The sequence below is a fragment of the Hippocampus bargibanti genome, linkage group LG19 (assembly GCF_051943395.1).
Source record: "Hippocampus bargibanti isolate YZ-2025 linkage group LG19, ASM5194339v1, whole genome shotgun sequence".
Taxonomy (NCBI): Eukaryota; Metazoa; Chordata; class Actinopteri; order Syngnathiformes; family Syngnathidae; genus Hippocampus; species Hippocampus bargibanti.
The window spans coordinates 4,713,615-4,736,242 of NC_142752.1; the positions used below are offsets into that span (position 1 = coordinate 4,713,615).

Consider the following 22,628-nt stretch of genomic DNA (forward strand, 5'->3'; position numbering starts at 1 on the left):
CCAAAAGTCTCTCGTGGGTTTTTTTTTTTATACTCAATACAAAAAAAAAAAGTAGAGTTTCAAAATAAAATGTGAGCAGCATCCTGTCTGTCTCCCATCCTTAATATCATCACCGTGCCCTTTGCGGGCCTTTTACAGATCGAGATGACGATGATGAGGAGAGCAGAACGACAACAAGAGAAAATAAAATAAAAAGAAAAATCAAATCGAATAATCGTGTGTGTGTGTGTGTGTGTGTGTGTGTGTGTGTGTGTGTGTGTGTGTGTGTGTGTGTGTGTGTGTGTGTGTGTGTGTGTGTGTGGAAGAAGAAAAAAACATGAAGAAGCTCAACCTTCCACCAGGCACTGTGTAGCTGACAGAGAGAGAGAGCGTCGCAGAACCAGCTGATACAGAGCTTCCGTCGTCACATTCGCTGAAAAGCGAACGGAAAAACCCAGATGATGAGGGAAAGCGGGGCACCGCCCCTCCGAAGTACTCCCGTGTCCTAATTGGACAGAAAACAGGAAGTAGGTGTTGGGTGACGGCCAAGGTGGAGGAGGTTGTGATGAGCAGCAAAGACAACACTGCCTTCAATAGGCTGAGGCAGGCAGCCAGGTTGTCAGACAGGCAGCTCGCGCAGGCGCCCTCCCACGCCATCGCGTCCCGGTGGGCGTCGGCGGCAACACCCGCGGCCAGACGCCGTCCATCCATCCTGAAGTGAGGTGATGCTGTCACGAGTCCAGAGGAGGCGTACGAGTGAAGTGGGAGCGGTGCTCTGTCAGGTGACGGTTTGAGATGGCTACGAGGTCACTCGGTGAGCAGCTGCTGGAGAAGGCTCTTCTGCTGGGCCTGACTGGTCTGGGGGACCTGCGGGGGTCCGGAACTCTTCTGGGCGGTGGCTACTATGGAGCCCTGATTCAGATAGGAGTCGCCCCCCACCAGGTTGACGGTGCATTGGACATCGGCGAATACTTGCACCTGCTGCACCTGTGCACAGGGAAAATCAGTTTTACAGATGGACAAAAAAAGTGACTTTTCAGGCACGGTGCACAAGTGGCTGTGGAGCACAGGCTCCCTCTAGTGGTATGCAGAAGAATCACCACCTAAGCAGAGCTCGGTTGTATTTGTTTTAACACATTCACTGCCAGATGATGTGCAAAAATGTGTCCACTCCAGTACCACGGTTTTTGTCATTTTCACTCAAATTTCAGGACCTATAGAATAACACCCAACTTACGACCGAGTACCAAACGGTCGTCAGTCAAAATGGTTGTAAGTCGAAATACATTCAAAATGTTGACTCGGAGGCTAAATGACTCGCTAACTCCCCCCTCAGGGGCCATCACACGGTCACTTGCTGTGCGAGAGTGAGATGCTGGCTGGCCAAAATTATGTACGTGCTAGCGCGTTGCGGTACCAGGCATAGAATTAAAATTTTAAAAATAGGGTCTGGAGGTTGTGGTCGTAAGTCCGGGTGGTCGTAAGTCGGATGTTACCTGTATTGAGTTTTAGGGCTATATAAACATTCAATACATCATTAGAAACCTTAAACTCTCTTCTTTCATCAGAAAAAAAAGTTAATTCCTAAGTTATATAGGTCTGGAGTTATTTGAACTTGAAATAGGGGCGGCTGTACAAAATACAATACATATTGATTTAGATAGCTTTTTAACAACAGCAAAAGCTGTAACAATGCGCTAAAGATGGCGCCGCGAGAGTGACTGCCTTTCCAGCAGCTCCTGGATTTTGTTTTTCTACTTCTTTCTTTCCTTTTCTCTAACTTTCATAACATTGCAGCTGTGTTACTTCCGGGTGGAGTGAACGCTGGCGCGAATGGCTGCCGCTGCTCATCTGCACAAAAAAAATCCCGTGACTGTAAAGTGTCCTTGAGAGTTTTGAAAGGCGTTTCAAAATTAAATGTATTATTATTATTATTATTATTATTATTATTATTATTGTTATTGTTGTTATTGTTATGATTATGATGATGATATTATGATGATTATTATGATCATCATGATGATTATTATGATTATTATTATTATTAAAAGGAAAATTCTGCCCCCTCATGAAGGGAAAAATATTGCCAGAGGTCTGACCAGCGCTTTGTTGGCACCCCCGCAAGAAAAACCAAAACCTGAACAAATTCAGGAATGGCGCTCAACGTCACACTTTTCAATTCTCAAATAAATTCAGGAATGGCAGCGAATGAGTTAAGTTAAATAGGAATAAAAGTCATCTGAAAAATAGAAAATCATTCCCGTTCTTTGTTTCCAACCTGCTGGTCACCACATAGAGGGTCGCCGCCGCTCAGCGCTCCGACAGACTGCCCCAAGGAAGGTAAGGAGCCCACGCCGGCCGAGCCCCCCGCCATGGACACTGTGATGCTCATGTTGTTGTATACCCCCTGCTGGCCAAATGTCCCTCCCCCGCCGTGCTGCGGTGACGGACTGAACAGGCTGCGATACACACAAAACCGGCAAAAAATAAATATTCTGAAGCGGCCATTGGTGGTGACTAAAACAATCATTATATCTCAGGGGGTATTTTTGTAACAATCACCTGTTGCTAGCCTGCTGCTGCCAGTTTTTGATATCTGGGGACTGGTAGCCAGGAGGTGGAGCTGGTTGGAGGAGTGGACTTTGGGGAGTGGAGCTCTGAGGCGACAACAGTGGACTGCTGGGTCTGATCTCAGGAGGAAAAGGCGGGTCCAGCTGGGCCATGGCTGCGGGGAAGTTAAAGTTAGACAGACAGTCAGCTGGGACATTTTTTTTCATTCATTACAACAGGGGCGTCAAAGTCATTTTTTTGTAGTTATGGTTTCCTCTCGAGGGCCGTTAGCCATTAGAATGTTTAATCCCCTCCACATATTACATATAGAGCGCACAACAAATTAATAAATAACTAGTTTTCAAATCTGAAGTCAAGAATAATGACTGTTATTGTGGTTTACATCCAAAAATATGAAATTTTGGTGAGGATTTTAGCAAGCATCATGGAATTTCACAAGCTTGATTTTCTTTCGCGGGCCGAAAAAAATGCAGGTGGGCTTTATTCTCACCGGTGCCCCCAAACTGCTGCATCGGGGAACCGCCACCGAAGGGAGGAGTCTGCACGCCACCGAGCAACGCTTTGCCATCCAGGGGGCTCCCAGGGATACACGCCCCTCCCGGTATGGGGCCACTGAATTGAGCGGGTGAGGTAGGAGAGTTCCCCGAAAGCGGGATGTAGCCGCTGGCGGTGAAGTTGAATTGCGCTTGCTGCTGAGGCGCCGACGCGTTGTTGTTGTTGTTGTTATTGTTGGCCCCTTTCGGGAGCCTGGCGACGACTGAGGCAGAGGCGGTGTAGCCGGTGGCCCCCGCGGGGGCGGCGGAGGCCATGTTCTGTCTCATCAGCATGACCTTCTGCTGGAAAAGCTGACGCTGGCGGTGCTGGATGCTGTACAGCTCCCTCTGACGCTGAGCCAGCATCTGAGCGTTTAATGGAGGCTGGGGACGGAAGACAAACGCAATTTAAAACCTTTTCTTTGCTAAACACAAAGGGAGGTAATACGTTTTTCAACTTCCAATAGTTATGAAATGCTTTCATAGTTTTCGAATTAATGTTGTCACATGCAGACTAACTTCACTTTCGCTTTAACATTGAAAGCAGGTGTTTGTATTGGAAAAATATGGATTTTTTTAGGTCAATATGAGATTATATATTTGACAATGAAATTACAGTCACACATTAAAAAAAAAGCATAAGGAATAAATAAATATAAAACCAATATGAAAATTGGTAAATAAACAACTAATAAATAAATTAATAGTTTTTGGCGAATTCATGTTGTCTTGCTGACTAATATTTATTCATTTATTTATTTTTAGTTTGTGTTTTAAATTATGATCTATTAACTCTTTCCGGGTTGAGTTAACGCTGGCTCGTGTGGCTGCCGCTGCTCACCCGCAGAAAAAATATCCTGTGACTGTAAAGTGTCCTTGAGAGTTTTGAAAGCCGCTTGTAAATGAAATGTATTATGAAATGTATGTATGAAATGTATTATTATTATTATTATTATTAACTTCACTTTACAAATATAACATTGAGAAGAGCTGTTTGTATTGAACTGCAGAAAAAATATGGATTTTATTTATGTATTTATTTATTTATTTATTTATAGTGTCAACATGAGATTTTGATATTTGGCAGAATTACATTCCAGTTACAAATTTAAACAAAATAAAAATAATAAATCAATAATAAACCAATATGAAAATTGGGGAATATATTGGAGTGTCCTAATCTTTTGCTGTAATGTGCTAATAATCATCATCATCATCATAATAATAATAATAATAATAATAATAATAATAAATTTCATTTATAAGCGCCTTTCAAAACTCTCAAGGACACTTTACAGTCACAGGATATTTTTTCTGTGCGTGAGCAGCGGCAGCCACACGCACCAGCGTTCACTCAATCCGGAATGAGTTAATAAAACATGATTCAAAACACAAATAAAACTAAGTGAATAAAGAAATGTATACATAAATAAATAAAAATGGTGCATAAATGAATAGATAAATAAAACTACAAAGAAAGAATAATTGCTACACCTCCAGGCAGTGTACCACCTTGCACTACTGAGAAGCGCAAAATTCAGATGGTCTCTGAAGGCAAACAGCTAAGACTTGTGGCCTCACCTGCGAAGGAATTTGAGGTTGTGGCGCACCCAGACGAACGGCCATGTTCATGTGCTGGCCTCCACCAACACCTCCTCCAGGAAACGTATTCATTGCCACACGGTTCTGGAGCTGAGGATGGAAGGGAACGGCGAGTTATCAGACATGGATATCATAATTAAAAACCTTCAGCGGGACAGAAAAGAGGAGGTGAAGAAGGCCTGCAAACACTCCGTACGTCCTTTTTCCCAATGCTCACACTGCAGATTAAGTTCCAAAATGTGAATTTCGTCTTAGCTCTCACCTGCTGAGGACCCTGCAATCTTTGCTGGAGTTGTAACCGGAGCTGGTTGGGCGGCAGCCTCGGCTGGGGGCCCATCCCTTGCGGAGGACGGTTCACGCTCGGCCGTAGGCCCCCGACGGCCGCGGGAGTCCCGCCGAGGAACGTCCCCCTGGTGGCCCCGTAGGACAGAGCCTGCTGCTGTCCCACGATGGCCAATTCGGCTGGAAACTGAGCGGGTGGCGTGAACTGGGAAGTGTAGGAGGGTAGTTTGGGGTCCAGGGAAAGCCCGGTGACGGTGACTTGCTGGGTTGGAAAGCTTTGGGGCATCAGGTCATAGCAGCCACCCTGTGGGGAGGGATGAGTTGAGTCCAGACATCAAGAATCAAGACATCGATTGATTGATTGATTGATTGAGAACAGTGCAACCAGATACTATTCCCCGTGATTCATTTTATCTGTTGTTTTTTGTTGGTTATAACCTACTGCACAAAATAGTTTCAATGATTTTGCACCAAATACAGAATCCCACTTGCTCTTTACGGAGGTGATAGATGCTCTGATTTTTTTGGGGGGCAGGGATATCGAATTTTAATTCACTTAAATGTACAGAACTATCCAGATATGGCAAACAGTCCCAGTCGAGAAGTAACACAAATACAGTGAGACCTCAACTTACAAACACCTCAACTTACAAACTTTTCGTCTTACAAATGTCAAATGTATGAACATTAAACCTTATAATAAACACTATTTTCATAATACACACCCACCACGGCTGGCGGAGTGATCTTCGGCGGAAGCACACGACCGAACAGCACCAGAGGTTAAGTTACCAACAGTCCTTATGGAAGGTGACTCTCCTTCCATAAGCCATCAACGACCATCAAAAAGGTAAATAAAACTTTATTTTACAGCACAGTTTATTTCTTTAATTACAGTCCTCATGTAATGCGCTTCTCTTTCCACACAGCAATTCCCTTTGACCTTCGACCTCCAACGCCATTCCATCAAGCCATAAATGACCATCACAAATGTAAAAAAAGTGACTTTATGATACAATGCAGTGTATTTCCTTCATTACAATACAATAGTATATTTATTATACATAGAATAAGGTATGTTGTGTGTAGTTTTAAGGCTTATTTAGTTGAAAAGTATATTTTATGGAAACCCGGGAACGGATTATTCTCATTTTAATGGTTTCCTATGGGAATTTTTTTTAGATACACACTTTTCGCCTTACACACTCTGTCTGGGAACCAATTAAGTTCGTAAGTTGAGGTCTCACTGTACTTATAAAAGCAGCTTTGTACTTTACTTTCTATTAGGATCTCATTTAGATGGGGCTTTGGCGCCAACTTGTGGCACATTTGTGCATTTCAGAAATATGAGCTTCCATTTTTCAGAGTTGGGTGTAAAATTATGAGGAACAGACTACATTTTGGCCATTTTGAGATTTTAAAAATATTTCTGGAACATAAAACAAAGTATGCGCGTGTGTCAGACGCTCCTCACCTGCACCAGCTTATCAATACCCAGAGCTTTGTCTAACTCGGCCAGTTCACTTTCATCTGTGCCGCTGAGGAAGGAAACAAGCTGCTCCAGCAGAGCTTTTTCATCATTCCGGGCTTCGGGCGTGGTCGGCGGACCCAGGACTTCATCCAGCGTGCAGGGTACGCACTGCCTGCTCCAGAACAAAAATGCGCTTAGATGATTTTATAATTGGGAATTATCACCTTTTTTAATGTGCTGGTGTGTAATGCTCTCACTCTTGCGGCGAGGTGAGGGCTGCTTGCAAAGGCGTTCCCAGGGCATCGAAGGACAACGAGTCTGACAGCGAAAGTGGCTGGAACTGCGAGTCAGCCAAGTCCAACTTGGTCGGGGCTGAGTGGGTGAAGCAACATAGTTGGAAAGGGTGATTGTAAGCAGGGGCAGGATAATAATCGCCATCGTTGAGATTGACAATGTGATCGGTGAGGTGTGCACACTTTTACAAACACATTAGATTTTTTCCCCCCCAAAATAGTTGGAATTGAGAATGTGATCGGTGGGGTCTGCACACTTTTGCAAACACATTCATTTTTTTTACCATAGTCGTCATAATTGGGATTGAGAATGTGATCGGTGGGGTGTGCACACTTTTGCAAACACATTCATTTTTTTTACCATAGTCGTCATAATTGGGATTGAGAATGTGATCGGTGGGGTGTGCACACTTTTGCAAACATTTTTTTTGGTTGTTGCTTTTTTACCAAAGTTGTCGTAACTGGGATTGAGAAGGTGACCGGTGAGGTGTGCACACTTTTACAAACACATTTGATTTTTTTCCCCCCAAAATCGTTGGAATTGAGAATGTGATCGGTGGTGTGTGCACACTTTTGCAAACATTTTATTTTTTTTATACCAGTCATCATAATTGGTATTGACAATGTGATCGGTGGGGTGTGCACACCTTTGCAAACATTTTTTTTGGTTGTTGCTTTTTTACCAAAGTTGTCGTAACTGGGATTGAGAAGGTGACCAGTGAGGTGTGCACACTTTTACAAACACATTTGATTTTTTTCCCCCCAAAATCGTTGGAATTGAGAATGTGATCGGTGGTGTGTGCACACTTTTGCAAACATTTTATTTTTTTTATACCAGTCATCATAATTGGTATTGACAATGTGATCGGTGGGGTGTGCACACTTTTGCAAACATTTCTATATATTTTTTTTACCAAAACCGTCTTAATTGGGATTGAGAACGTGATCGGTGGGGTGTGCACACTTTTGCAAACACATTTGATCCTCCACCCCAAAATTGTCAGAATTAGGATTGAGAATGTGATCGTTGGGGTGTGCCCACTTTCGCAAACATGTTTTTTTAACCAAAGTCGTCGTAATTGGGATTGAGAATGTGATCGGTGGGGTGTGCACACTTTTGCAAACGTGTTTTTGTCACCAAAGTCGTCGTAAATGGGATTGAGAATGTGATCGGAGGTGTGTGCGCACTTCTTTTACAAACATGTTTTTTTTTTTTTTTGTTGTTACCAAAGTCGTCGTAATTGGGATTGAGAATGTGATTGGTGGGGTGTGCACACTTTTGCAAACAATCTATTTTTTGGGGTTAGCTTAAGGCCACATTAATGGCAGGAAAAGTTGCTCTTTTTTCCCTCCCCAACACCAAGGTGCAAATGAGCGGCAGGTTATTATTGTTGCCCCTCCCTTCCCCTCACATGCATGTGACAGAATATACACAGTGAGTGTGTGCATGTAACTTGAGGTCCACTTCATTGTTTCTTTTTTTCCTCCCTGCAATGAGAAACTACATGTGTCAAATGACATACCAGAGCTTGTATGAAATGGGTTGACAATTTCTGCCTCGGGGAAGGGACTGCCGCTGTCTTTGGGGGCTTGGAACAGATCCCCCTGCCCCTTTCCTTGGACCTCACTCGGAGTCAGAGGACTGCAGAAATCGAAGGCCGACTGATTCTGGAGATTGGAGGCTGAAGCCGGGCCGCCATCGTTACTGGCTGGGGAAACAAACGCAGGCGGCATTTAGTTCCTACTCATGAAATGTGTATTTTGAGAAAGCGGATTCAACGTTCAACGTCTCCCACTTCCGGGGATCCACACCGGAATTAAGGTCTACCTCTGTTCGGGGTTCCGGGTGCTTCCCTTTTGCCGCCGCCGCCGCCGGGCTGCAATTGGGCGGGCGACTGCAGCTTGAGCTTGGGTGACGGCGAGTGGAGCTGTGGCGACGGCGACTGCAAGCGGGACTGTGATAGCGGAGACTGCAGCGGAGGGCCCGGGGATTGGAGCTGCGTCGGGGTGTGGGGGGCCGGAGAGTGGAGCTGGGGACCTCCGGCGGGGGCGCTCGCGTCGTCGGCGCCTTGTTTGGACACATTCTGGCCTCTTGGGGGAGGGGCCAGCTGGACAAGGGGCTCAGTGTCTGAGGCACCGCTGGATAACTAAAGGGTGGAGGGTGAATGAGCAAACCACCATTTTCTTTTGTCTTTTAGAAAAAATTAACATAGCACCGCTAATGCTAATCCCAAACAACATAGTAAGCTAACCAAAAAAAAGTTACCGTAGAGTCTCGGCTATCTCGCCGACTATCTCGCCGGCTGTCTCGCCGTCCAATGGGACTCGATTTGGGGCTGACGCAACCCGGGCCGGGTGTCTTGGCGGCCGTGGGTGCCGCGCACGCCTCGCCGCCGCCTCGCTTCTCCACCTTCACTCGTACCGTCTGCAAGCTGAGAGCCGAGGGGGGAGGGAGGTCACCCAAGTCCTGCCAAAGACAAATTAGCTTGCAGTCAACCTCGCTGGAAGATTAGCGCACGGATATTTGATGAGGTGAAGGTCGGGAAAAAGACGGGATGAGAATGGCAAATAGTTTGCAAAAAATGGACACTCCTTATCCAAAATTGTGAAAATGGCATCCTGTGGATTTTTTTTGTTTGTATGTGTTGCAATTGTGTGTCATCATTTCTCCAATGTGAGACAAATAAAGGCCAATCTAATCTAATATTATCTAATTACCACAACATGTATGCTAATTTCATGTGTGTAAAAGCAGTGTCTGAAATAACGTCTGCCCGGACTCCCCGGGGGTGCAACTTTTTACATCAGGCGTACGATTTGCAACACGTCTCCGCCTGGATGGCCGACAACTTTTTTCGATAAATAAATAAATTAATTAATTAATTAATGAAAAAGAAACATTTTTTTAAATCAAATGAAACGTTTTCTTTTTTCAAGAAAGCAAACGTTTGAAGGAATATTTCAAAATCGGAATGAATTCTTCCGATTCCAAAATCTTTGTTTAGTTTGGAAATTTCGGAATTTCGCTTCGTTTGGCAATTTGCATACTCTGCACAGCAGCCAATCGGAAGCCTGCTTCATGCTTCCGGACTTTCCCAACCGTTATAAGGTCGTGCATTTGCGTATTATTTACCAAAGTAGATGCACAGAACCACAGCCACAGAAGAAAGATTCAAAAGAAGCTAAAAAAAAACATTATGATGCTACAAAACGTAAACTTACATTATCCCGTGACTGTAAAGTGTCCTTGAGAGTTTTGAAAGGCGCTTAGAAATTAAATGTATTATTATTATTATTATTATTATTATTATTATTGAAAGCATTGTGGAAAGACGAGTTCATGTGACTTATAGCAGATGACGCAAGGCAAACATTTCATTGTGGAACATGCCGAACAGTGTATGGGCCAACGACAACCGGAGCAAAATCATCAGCAAGGGATATTTACGATAAATTAAGCAAGGGAGCATTTGTGGTAGGTACATCCTTAATAATAAAAAATCCTTAATACTTTGCTACAATGTTTTTTTTTTTTTTGCGATTAGTCGTCTTATTGTATTTCACGGTGTGAAAAATGGGGCAGGCAACTTTTCAGATTTGTCTGCCCTGGTGTCCGGTAACTTTTTGTCATGGGTTTCAGACACTGGTAAAAGTCTCATTTTTTTTGCCGGACGGTGTTTAGATGACAAAAAAAAAGAGAGAAGCTGGAATTGTCATTCTCACCTTCTCGTCCGTGTCGAGCAGAAAGCGCAGTAGTTGATGGTCCTGCGGCTCTCTGGAAGTCGAACGCTGCAACGCCGCGCTCACCAAAGGACTGGTCGGCGGCTCTTTTTTTATCTCCACCTCGCTTCTGCTCACGACGTCCTCACAAGTGGTGGAGGTGGACGCTGACGAGGTGATTGCGGCGGTGGGGGTGGCGGAGGTGGATGAGTCGTTGCTATCCTGGAGCAGTCGATGTAAGATCTTGTGGCGTTCCGTCAGCGTGCTGTGAGAAGCGGGACAATGAGGACCTGGAGAGGGTTTGGGACGAGGCAACGAGGTGCAATGGACGTCACTCGTGTCACTTCCTGTCCCGTTGCTGCCCAGTCTGAGATGAGCTGACGGCGTGACGGAGGGTAGGGCGGCGTTGACAGAGTCCTGTACCCGCGCCTCCGCTCCGGGCCGGGAAGAAGATAAAGCGGCGGGGGTCCCGGCTTGTCTGGACAAACCGAATTTTGACCCGACCTGGGCGGCGTTGCCGGCGTCACCGGCGGAGTTTTGTCTGTTCAGTGCACCTGCTGGCGAGTGGACGCCCGGCACTCTCGGGCTCCCGGCTAATCCGGGACTGGCCCGCGACGCGGCGGCCGACGTGAACGAGGTAGGGGCGGCTGTGGCGGGACTGCTGAGAGGTGACGGGCAGTTGCCCTGCTGGGGACGCGTCCGGCTGGGCGGCAGGTAGCCGGCGGCTAGGTTGACTCTTTGCGAGGAGACGCTGCTGTTGCCCGGTTGAAGCCCCGTTGAGGCGCTGGGGGCAGAGGAGGCCGAGGTGGCGGCGGCAGCGGCGGCGGGGCCTGAGGTTTGCTTTGAGTTGCTGCCGGCGGCGAGCGCCGGCGAGCGTGAGGGCGTCTGAGCGAGGTTGCCCAGAGTTGGCAGAAGGCTGGGGTTCGAGTTTTCCTGAGAGCTACCAGTGTTGTGTTCCCTGCAAACAAATACATCAACTCAAAGTTCATCCGATACAGATAAACGCATCGACGAGCGGCGCTACCTGTCAATAGTGTGAATGCCCATGATGAAGGGCTGAACATCCGGGTTTGGGGGGCAGCAGAACTTGCAGCGGGTCTGAGCGCTGAGCAGCGTTCCGTCGCTCAAGGCGAAACAGTACAGAGGGCTGATGGCGGTGCCATGGCTCATCACTGGGCGCCAAAACAGGAATCGACAAATTTGAAAACTGGATCGTTATGGGAAATAAACTTTGCAACAGCCTGACTTTTCATTTAAAGGACGACCGACACCGTTTTTTTGTTTCCTAACTGACATCAGAAAAACGTTTTATAGCATCTAAAATATCCAAAACACGCAGGCTGAAATTTTTAGTCAAATGAAAAAAAAATGACTAAAAAAATGACTAAAAACTACATCAAAATGACCCCGGAAATTGCGAGTTTCAGAAGGTCCCGCCCCCTTGTTCGTGACGTCACGCCAGGACGTCTTTGCTTTGCTCTACAATCAAACAATGGCTTCAGATTCGGAAAAGATGCTTTCTTGTTACTCATCCAGTTATGAATATGATTCAAATAGTTCTGAAGAGGAAAGCATAAATGTTTGCAATCAAAGAAGTACTTCCATATCAATTGAGCCGTCAGGACTCCAATGTAGCGTCCCGGAAAATGCACAAGATGGCAGCCAGGCTCCGTTGGAAATGGGCTGATTTGTCTGCTGGGAATTCGTGTCAACTAGTATCAAATAGTAGTCTTGGTGCAACACACAACGATTCACCATCACGTTATTTATGTATTTTCCTTCTAATTTCGCCATCAACACAAAGTTTTCAGACCAAACAAAGTACCCAAAATGCATTGTGTGTCGCTTTGTCCGTCAAGGAGCGTTCCAGACGCGACGTCACGTCAGGCATCGTCATCAAATCAAAAACAAGACTTCCTGAGTATTCAGTGCGAGTCTTAAAACGTAAAATATAGCTACATGCCGTGAAATATTTGTAAAATACGCTCAGTAGAAGTCATTTGAAGTGATTTTACAAATTATGGACACAACTTGTCCGGGGCGTCGGTTGTCCTTTAAAAAAAATGATTAAAAATGGCGATACAACTGTTATGAAATGTAACCTGTTTGTGACAATCGACAGGTTCAAGCAGAAGGACTCTGACCTTCATGTAGCAGCTTTTTGGCATGGGAGGGCTCTTTGCCCTGCGGCTGGAAGAAGGCGTAGATGCACTTCCGAACCAGGTCCTCCCAGCCGGGCCGGCCAGTTGCCCGTAGAGCGCTGGTCTCGATGGAGATGATCTTCCCTGAGAGGATCAACGACAAAACACATGTGGCTTTAATTACATGACGTCACTATAATTTCACCCAACGCTCGGCATGGCCAGGAAATATTTCATATTTTAAATATTTAAAAATAAACAGATAAATAAATAAAATAATCATTTAGCCCTATTTCCGGTTTAGCGTTTAAAATATAATATTCCGATTTAATATTGAAAATGATATTTAAAATATAAAATTTCACTTTAATTTTTAAAATATTAAAAAATGAAGACAAATACATAAATAAAACAATAATTTAACACTATTTTCTGTTTAAAATTTAAAAGAATATATTTTAAAATATTTCAATTTAATATTTAAAAATAGATGAATGAATAACCATTTAACCACATTTCCGGTTTAATATGTAAAATATATTTCAATGTAATAATTTAAATATTTAAAAATAAGTGACATCAATAAAACCATATTTTAACCATATTTTCATTTATTATTTAAAATATAAAAATAGACAAATACATACAATTACATAATCCTTTAACCCTATTTTGTGTTAAAATTTTCAAATATTATTTAAAAATTTCAATTTAATATTCAACAATAGATAAATAGAAAAAGATAATGAATAAAAAATATATATAAAATAATTATTTTGCCCTAATTCTGGTTTCATATTTAAAATACAATATTTCAATGTAATATTTTAAATATCTAAAAATAAATAATGACATCAATAAAATCATATATATATATATATATATATATATATATATATATATATATATATATATATATATATATATAGTACTTTAGGATTCAAACTATTAAAAATACAATAAAAAATATAATTAAATATTTCAATTCAATTTATAAAAATAGATCAATAAATCAAATAATCCTATTTTCATATATCATATATTTCATATATATTTAAAATATAATTTCTCAATATAATATTGAAAACATTTAAAAATAAATAGATACATAAAATAATAATGTAATCATATTTGTGGTTATTTTTTATACAAGTTGAACATGACACCTGTCGGGTCCTGCTTGGTGATAAAAGACTCCGTGCTGACGGGCTGGGCACGAGGCAACCGGCAGGCGATGCAGATCAAGCAGCTTTGCACGTCTGAATCACAAAGTGGGTGATTGATTGATGGATGAGAGTAATTCTATATAAAATAAATAAATAATAATATTAATAATAATAATAATAGGTTGGTTTCCCCACCATCACCCTCCTCCTGTATGGCGGCGCGATGCTGTGACACAGTGAAGCACTGCATGATCTCGTACTGCTGCCGGGCCTCCTGGTTCTCCGAGTCCATCTCGTCGGGTGGCCTCTTCAGCATGCGGCAGTTGAAGGTATGGCTGCTGCTCCTGCTGCTGCCGGACTCCTGAGGCCATGGCGAGCCGTTCACTACGCGCGTGCGCGCAAACGGAAAGGGAATGAGTGTTCCATTAAACAGCCATGCATGCATGTGGAATGCGTGACGGGAACCCGGAGTAAAGCCACGCAGACCCTGGGAGGCCATGTAAACTCCACACAGGGTAGCCGGAGAATCGTACCAAACGACCGCTAACCACGTGACACATTTGAGGTGGAACAAAATATTCCCGAACTCTCACCCAGACTTTTAGGCAGCAGATTGCGGACAAACTCGTTGTGGTCTCCCACGTGGAGGATGCTGTAGACGCTGGACATCATCAACTCCTCTTGAGGGTAGCCCAGGTAGCTGATCACATTTTCGGAGACAAACACAATTCGACCCTCACGATTCACCACGAAGAAGAAGCCATCGAGAGCCTGGAATGCGAGGAAAATGTCATTTTAATTCATGTCCCCTGAACTCAACGGCGGATTCGGTGGTCACCTCAAGCAGCATGGGTCCAAGGGCTTCTTTTTCCAGCAGGCCCTGGCTACTTGAGGAGATATCGCTCTTCTGCACTGCGTCATCTGGAGAGCGAAGAGCCGATTTCTCTGTGGAGGGAGGACGAGTGTCAACACGCGGAATGAAATCGGACGTGGTCTGCGGTCCTTTACCCATGTCGTGGCGTTTCATCCGCTGGATTTGGTCAACGGTGCTCTTGAGGATGTGGCACTTGTCGGGCTTGGCGCTGAGACTGGCGATGTCGCCCATGTTGGAAGAGAGCAAATCCGCCAGCTCGGCGATGTAGCGACTTTCCAGCTCGCGACGACGCTTCTCCAGACTGCCGGAATACATTTTTTTTACTTTACTTTAAATATTTTCATTTTGTGAGAAATGAGTGCTGAACTTTGACATGACTGTACATGGCACTTAAAAGTCATTTAAAGGACAACCGACGTCTCCGGAATAGTTGTGTCCATAATTTGTAAAATGGCTTCAAATGACTTCTACTGAGTGTATTTTACAATGATTCCACCGCATATAGCTATATTTTACGTTTTAAGACTCGCGCTGAATATTTCGGAAGTCTTGTTTTTGAGTTGGTGAAAAGTCCTCACGTGACGTCACTGAAGGAACACCCCTGACCGAAAAAAGGACACATTGTAGCAGGCCTTCCATCACGTCAATGCATTTTGCTGTACTTGTTTGGTCTGAAAACTTCGTGTTGCAACAAAAAGAGGCAGATGAGGGCGACAAAGAAGATATTAATCAGCCTGTGGAAACGGGCTGATTAATTCCTTACACGGAGCTCTGCCGCCATCTTCTGCATTTTCTGTGACACTACACGTCAGTCTTGAGCCATCAAAACAACCCAGAAAACCTTCTTTAATCGATTGCAAACATTTATACTTTCCTCTTCAGAACTATTTGAATCGTATTCATAATTGGATGTTTAACAACAAAGCATATTCTCCGAATCTGAAGCCATTGTTTTGATTCTCGAGCAAGGCAAGACGTTTTGGCGTGACGTCACGAACTGGGGGCGGGACTTTCTGAAAATGGCCAATTCGCAGCTGAATTTTTTTGCACATTTTGGACACTCAGTCATTTTTATTGGTCTTCTGCATTTGACTAAAAATATCAGCCTGCGTGTTTTGGGTATTGTAGATGCTATAAACCGTTTCCGAATGTCAGTTAGGAAACAAAAAAAGTGATGTCGGTTGTCCTTTAATGCTCATGTTTGTATGCGCTACTAAAAACGAGCGACGACAACATGTGGTAAACGTTAAAAAAAAAACTAACGGGTGGGCGTGTGTGTAAGTGCACGAGGACAACAGCAGCAAAAAGTAGGTCAGCGCATTGGACGGCCAAAACACACAAGCATGGTGGCCCAGAGAAAGAGGAAGGGAAGAAAAAGGAGGTAGGTGGAAGGGGAGGACAAGGAGGGCGTAGTTTGAACGCGCAGATCACTGGTTGCTTTTGGAAATGTGAGCTGGGTTGTTACATCCGCTTACATCAGCTATTGGGTCTTAAAAGGCTCACAAGAGCGGGCGCGTTGATTCTGGGAGCTGCGAGCGCGTTAGCGCATGGCCGTGAGTGTGTGAGAGCGTCCTCACTTCCACGTTTGGCTAAACTTTGTCTAACTCTGATGAACTGTCTGCACACACACCTTGCCCGGGCCAACGTAATCCGGTCATCTTGTTAATCACGGGCGGAAGGCTCGGGAAGCAATGAAATATAAACAACGGAGACCACTGAATAGGATGACGACAGATTCACATGTGTGTCAAAATGATGACAATATGCTTCGTAGTGGGCGCAAGGGTGAAATGCTACGTAAACATGCTAATCGCACACACGCATTTTTATGTAGTAAAAAAATGCCTTTTTGATATTGGTATTATTTTTTTATCCATTCAGGGCTGCCACCCTCACATTTGATCACTGTTGTATCTGTTCCTGTAAATGTGTGTAGCTTTAAAAAGGCAGGTGAGTGCCGTGGGTGTCAGCTTACGAGTGGACAAAACAATGGAATATATAAATGCGGTGCAGTGAACATGCCTTGAATTTATATACAGTAAAGTCTCGTTATATCGATATCGTTATATCGATAGTACTGCTTATTACGATACTATTTCTATGAACGCAAGGAGAAAATTACATGCCCGCAGGATCGGATATAGCGATAGTCCGGTTATATCGATATTTTTTCAGACTCTCGAGAATATCGATATAACGAGACTTTACTGTATTAAGTATATTCGGGTATGTAGTCATGATTGATGATGTAGAGATAAGAAAAAATACCATATTTTCCGGTGTATAAGGCGCACCGTTGTATAAGGCGTACCGGCGTATAAGGTGCACCCCCAATGAATGGTGTATTTTCAAAGTTTTTCCATGTATATAAGGCGCACCAGACCATAAGGTGCTCCTTCAATGAATGAAAAGGTTTTCTAAATAGAATATGTATATATATATATATATCAGTTTTCCAAATAATTCACACAAATTATTATTATTAAATTATTATTCAAATAAGTCACACCACAGTATAAGGCGCTACAGTAGAGGCTTGGGTTATGCATGACTTCTTCTACAGGGGAAAATGGAGTCATGGCTGCTGATAATAAGACCTTTTGCGGCTCAATATTACTTCACATATAAGGTGCATCTGCGTATAAGGCGCATGGTCATCTTTTTAAGAAAATTAAGGCTTTTGGGTCGCCTTACACACCGGAAAACACGGTAATAGCTATCATACAGTGGAGTCTCTACCTAGTTCCATCATTTTCAATGCTGCATTTAGGAAAACTGGGACAATCCCAAAGTTAAATGTAACCAAATGAAATGCCGATCATAAATACTTGTCGTAAATAATGACATGTCTCCTGTGCCGAAGTGTGTGAACATGAAATTACCTCAAATCGAGATGTCTAGACAAATAAAAAGTGCATGCTAAATTATGGATGTGCAGATATGGAATATGTAAACAAAAGAGTAAAAAAATGTCAACATTTGAAAAAAAAAACATATATGACCTGAACTTTAGTGATGGCTTGCCAGAGGTGTCGGCATGAAATGTGATCTCTTGGAGATTACCTTTGCGCTGACGTGTCGCATGGTGAGCCTTTCCTCTTGCGTGACTCGGCCGTGTCAGGGTCCAGGGGACTTTCCCCGATGGCGCTCATTTTCCGTTTTGACTGACCTGAAAAACAAAAATAATACAAATAAATTATGAAAGGGTGTTTCAATCCCGAACATTGATATGGTGACTGAATTTGTCCGATGACGACGCGGTGGAGATTCCATTAATTTATGAACGTTGCAAACACACACTGTAAAAATCATATTTCAAACCATACCCGACTAAGAGTGGCGAATGAAAACAACCGACAGAAATGTGCTTGAGCTTAATTACAGCTCAAGGGGGCGGTAGGTGTGAGTTGGGGGGGGGAGGTCTTAAAGGACGCAAAGCATGGCGTTAATGCACAGTAGGGGCACGTTTCTGCGTGTTAGTAGCGTGTCGGAGGGGTGATCTAAGGTCGGATGCAAATGAGGCTAGTCAGGAGGGATTAGCGTCACTGCGACAAACGCTTCTTAGCCCCCACCCAACACCGCCTCCCACCCCTTCGTTCTTCACTTGCGACACTGTTTATAAACGTTGGCTTTTTTTAAGATATTTTCAAAAAGGTCAAAGCCCAGATTTTTTTTTAACAACTACTGTGGTATTGTTGCAGAGATTATACACCGGCGGGTTATTAGCGTGTTTATATGCATTGCTAGTCTGTTCAGTGTTAAAAGCAGCACTTGTGTAAAGGTTTACAGCGCAGTAAAATTCTGTTAGCCAGTCCGTGGCGTTTTGCATGGTATGTTAGCGCAAAGCATACACACTTGAAAATTGAAATGCTACGCTTCTTGTGTTAAAATAGCAAATACAGTAAAGTCTCGTTATATCGATATCGGATATATCGATAGTCCCGGTTATATCGATACTATTTCTATGCACGCACTGAGAAAATTACATGCAAACAGGGTCGGATATATCGATAGTCCCGGTTATATCGATATTTTTCGGACTCCCTTGAATATCGATATAACGAGACTTTACTGTATTAAAATTATTTCGAAAGTAGCAATTGATGAAACATTGATGCTAATTTCCTTTCCTTTTAGTATGATAGCATTACGCCAGTTCAGACGCTCCCCAACTTACGAACAAGATTGTCGTAAGGTAAATTTGTTCGTAAGTTGCTCCAGTGCTATATTTTGTATGGAATGTATATTTAAAGGACAACCGACGTCACTTTTTTGTTTTTTAACTGACACCAGAAAAACGTTTTATAGCATCTAAAATACCCAAAACACGCAGTATGATATTTTTAGTCAAATGCAAAACACCAATAAAAATGACTTCAAGTGTCCAAAATCTGCAAAAAATTGAGCTGCGAATTGGGCATCAGAAAGTCCCGCCCCCAGTTCGTGATGTCACGCCACGACGTCTTGCATTGCTTGTGAATCAAAACAATGGCTACAGATTCGGATAATATGCTTTCTTGTTACACATCCAGTTATGAATATGATTCAAATAGTTCTGAAGAGGAAAGCATGCATGTTTGCAATCGATTAAAGAATTTATTTGTGCCATTTTGAGGCAACATTGGGGGAAAATCTCTCACACAAAAAAAAAAGGCACAAAATGGCGACGTCCTGTGGCCACCTGATAAATTCCTTATATGGCGCTTGGACGCCCTCTTCTGGTGGCTTTTGGGTGCAACACGAGGTGCCCAGACCAAACAAGTCCAGCAAAATACATTGACGTGATGGAAGGACCGCTATTACGGTCAAGGGCGGTCATTTAGTGACGTCACGTACGGACTCGTCGCCAACTCAAAAACAAGACTTCCTGAATATTCAGCGCAAGTCTTGTATGTAAAATGTAAAATATAGCTATATGCGGGGGAATCTTATTAAAATACGCTCAGTAGAAGTCATTTGAAGCCATTTTACAAATTATGGACACAACTTGTCCGGAGACGTCGGTTGTCCTTTAAGGCTTATATATGTATGTTTAAGGTTTATATAAATATGTTTAAGGTTTATATACATATATTTAAGGCTTGTATAAATAACCTGTATTGGTTTGTACTGAAAAATTAAATATATGCTCTATGAAGATATGTACAACTGAAGGGAATACTACATGTTGCGAGACAAATGTTCATATGTACCATTGTTCGTAACTTGAATGTTTGTAAGTAGGGATGTGTCTGTATACCTTTAGACAAAATGATGTCAATTGGTGAATATTTGGTGTTACAAATATACAAGTATTTACCTAGGGTCACTGTTTGACAGTAAACAACATCTGGGAGGGATAGTTAGCTTAAAGCTAGCACACTTGGCATCAAAGTTGCCAAACTGCCAACGAGGGGGAACAGGTGCGGAAAAATCTTTCCAAAAGTGTTGGAAGTGTCTGGTGGGAAATCTTTTCACAAGTCACTCCTGTGAATTCAAACCTGTTTTCCAGCCCACCGGCTTTGTTCAGGGAGTTGCCGTGTTGAGTTGAAAGGTCACACTACACCTATCGAGTCTGTGTGACCGAGAAACCAGCATGACGATAAACAACACGATATACACACATGACAGCCGGGTGAGCAGGTAAACACCCCCTCGCCTAACACAGAGAAATGCATGGTCAATGGGGGTGAACAGGGGGAAAAGACCACCTGGTAACCGGATCGCGGAAACGACATCAGAGGGGAGGGAGGAACCTGCGCACACCCGCGTTTTCTACACCTTCTTATTCATCTTCGGACTGGATGCTAAAAAACTTTCAATAGTTCACCAAGTTGATGATTTAAGCTCCTTTGGGGCCCAGCGTGACCTGGTGGGGGGGGGTGTATAAGGCAGAGGGCGGGATGCCTGCCTGGTTTCTATAGAGCCGGCTGACAAGCTTATTTACGAAGCGGATGGTCAGCACATAGCGCATATAGCCCGGGTGCTATTAGCTTGAAGTACAATGTCTGATCATATGGGAAGAAGTATACTTTTATGTACACAAAAATATATTTCTGTGAACCATATTAAATTTTCATATGCATTCCTTGAGAGTTTTGAAAGGCGCTTATAAATGAAATGTATTATTATTATTATGTATTGGCTATCTATTCGCTAGGTATTAGCTATCTATGAGCTATCTATTAATCTAGCTAATGGCTATGTATTAGCTATCTATTAACTAGCTATCTATCTATGTAGCTATCTCTTAGGTGTCTATTAGCTATCTATCTAGCTATCTATTGGCTATATATTAATTATCTATTAGCTAGCTAGCTAGCTTTATATCTATTTGAGTTACTTCGGGGTTGAGTGAACGCTGGCACATGTGGCTGCCGCTGCTCACCCACAGAAAAACTTAACCTGTGATTGTAAATTGACCTTGAGAGTTTTGAAAGGCGCTTATAAATGAAATGTATTATTATTATTATTTTGGACAACCACCCTCATTTCAAGCATATATAACTCCAGACCCATATTAGTATAATAATAATAATAATAATAATAATAATAATACATTTAATTTCTGGCTATCTATTCGCTATTTATTTGGTATCCATTAGCTAGCTATCTAGCTATTAGCTTTCTAGCTGACTGGCTGTCTAGCTGTTGGCTATCTGGCGATCATTAGCTATTTATTTGCTATCCATTAGCTAGCTAGCTTTCTATCTATTTGAGTTACTTCAGGGTTGAGTGAACAACTGGCACATGTGGCTGCCGCTGCTCACCCACAGAAAAACTTTATCCTGTGACTGTAAAGTACCCTTGAGAGTTTTGAAAGGCGCTTATAAATTCAATGTATTATTATTATTATTATTATTATTATTATTATTATTATTATTATTATTATTATTATTATTATTCCGTCCTCATCATTGTGGCACAACTGGCTAAGGTGAAACCGGCATCGTATCAGTCCTTTTTCCTAGTAGGCGCACATTCAACGAATGACATATTTAATGAAATCATTTTCCATACATAAGCTGCATCGCATTACAAGGGGCACCTTCAATGAATATTTTAAAACATTTTCCATACATGAGGCGCTCCGGATTATGAGGCACATCTTTTATTTTAGGTGCGCCTTATAGTGCAAAATATATAGTACGTTTTAGAATGGAAGTCGAGTTCAGAAGACTGTTTCGAGTAGGCGTTGCGAGTCACAGTGTAACTTGTTGCTCAGTTAGTGCTTCTGAGGCCCACCCTGTTAGACGGAGACCATATGGAATGTTTACGCGGCCCAAAGCTACGTTGCACCCGTTGACTCCCACCCCCCCAGAGCCCCTCCCGCTCGGAACTCGCACCATCAGTCATCGGACACTTCCGAGTGGTGAGCGTGACAGCAAAGATTGAGGCGGGGAGTACTGAGGTTTTATGCAAATTAAGCAACAGAATGATAGAATATAATTCAGTCAATGGAGTGAAGGAAGAAAAATTTGATTTGAAATTTGTGTTTAACATATTCACTACCAGATGTGCAAAAATGTGTCCACTCCAGTGCCAGGGTTTTTGTCATCGTCACTGAAATTCCAGGACCCATAGAATATTGAGTTTTAGGATGACATAAACATTAAATTTAGCATAAGAAACCTTAGACTATTTTCTTTATACATATTGGAAAAAAAGGGAAATACTGCACCGTCGTGGAAAAGAAAAAAAACATTGCCACAGGCCATGGCCAGCGCTTTATCGGCACCCAAGTATGAAAAAACAAAACCAGAAAAACTTGCGAATGACGCTCTACGTCATATTTTCAATACCTGAATAAATTTGGGAATGGCAGTGAATGAGTTAATCATGTGAAGTATGTTTTCATTGTATGAGGAAACAGCTATGGGCTATCTAGCTAGCTAGCTATTTGGCTAGCTATCTAATGACTATCTAATAGCTATCTATTAGCTGTCTAGCTGGCTGGCTGGCTCTCTGGCTGGCTATCTATTAGCACTCTAGCTAGCTATTTGGCCAGCTATCTAAT

General features: G+C 42.9%; 1 protein-coding gene across 1 annotated transcript in view; it reads right to left on the minus strand.

The window, feature by feature from the left end:
- ncoa1 (nuclear receptor coactivator 1) overlaps nt 1–22,628 on the minus strand; it is a 131,115-nt gene that overhangs the window by 100,693 nt on the left and 7,794 nt on the right. The window contains exons 3-22 of the mRNA XM_089022375.1: nt 17,696–17,801; nt 14,767–14,933; nt 14,597–14,703; nt 14,352–14,529; nt 13,954–14,142; nt 13,759–13,851; nt 12,596–12,736; nt 11,476–11,623; nt 10,455–11,409; nt 8,998–9,198; nt 8,560–8,878; nt 8,255–8,440; nt 6,696–6,810; nt 6,442–6,610; nt 4,948–5,271; nt 4,665–4,775; nt 3,041–3,467; nt 2,542–2,704; nt 2,258–2,438; nt 332–966 (exon numbers count right to left, since the gene is read on the minus strand). Coding sequence (XP_088878501.1) covers nt 787–966; nt 2,258–2,438; nt 2,542–2,704; nt 3,041–3,467; nt 4,665–4,775; nt 4,948–5,271; nt 6,442–6,610; nt 6,696–6,810; nt 8,255–8,440; nt 8,560–8,878; nt 8,998–9,198; nt 10,455–11,409; nt 11,476–11,623; nt 12,596–12,736; nt 13,759–13,851; nt 13,954–14,142; nt 14,352–14,529; nt 14,597–14,703; nt 14,767–14,933; nt 17,696–17,784 — 4,443 coding nt within the window. The 5' untranslated portion in view covers nt 17,785–17,801 and the 3' untranslated portion in view covers nt 332–786. The remainder of the gene's footprint in view (nt 1–331; nt 967–2,257; nt 2,439–2,541; nt 2,705–3,040; nt 3,468–4,664; nt 4,776–4,947; nt 5,272–6,441; nt 6,611–6,695; nt 6,811–8,254; nt 8,441–8,559; nt 8,879–8,997; nt 9,199–10,454; nt 11,410–11,475; nt 11,624–12,595; nt 12,737–13,758; nt 13,852–13,953; nt 14,143–14,351; nt 14,530–14,596; nt 14,704–14,766; nt 14,934–17,695; nt 17,802–22,628) is intronic.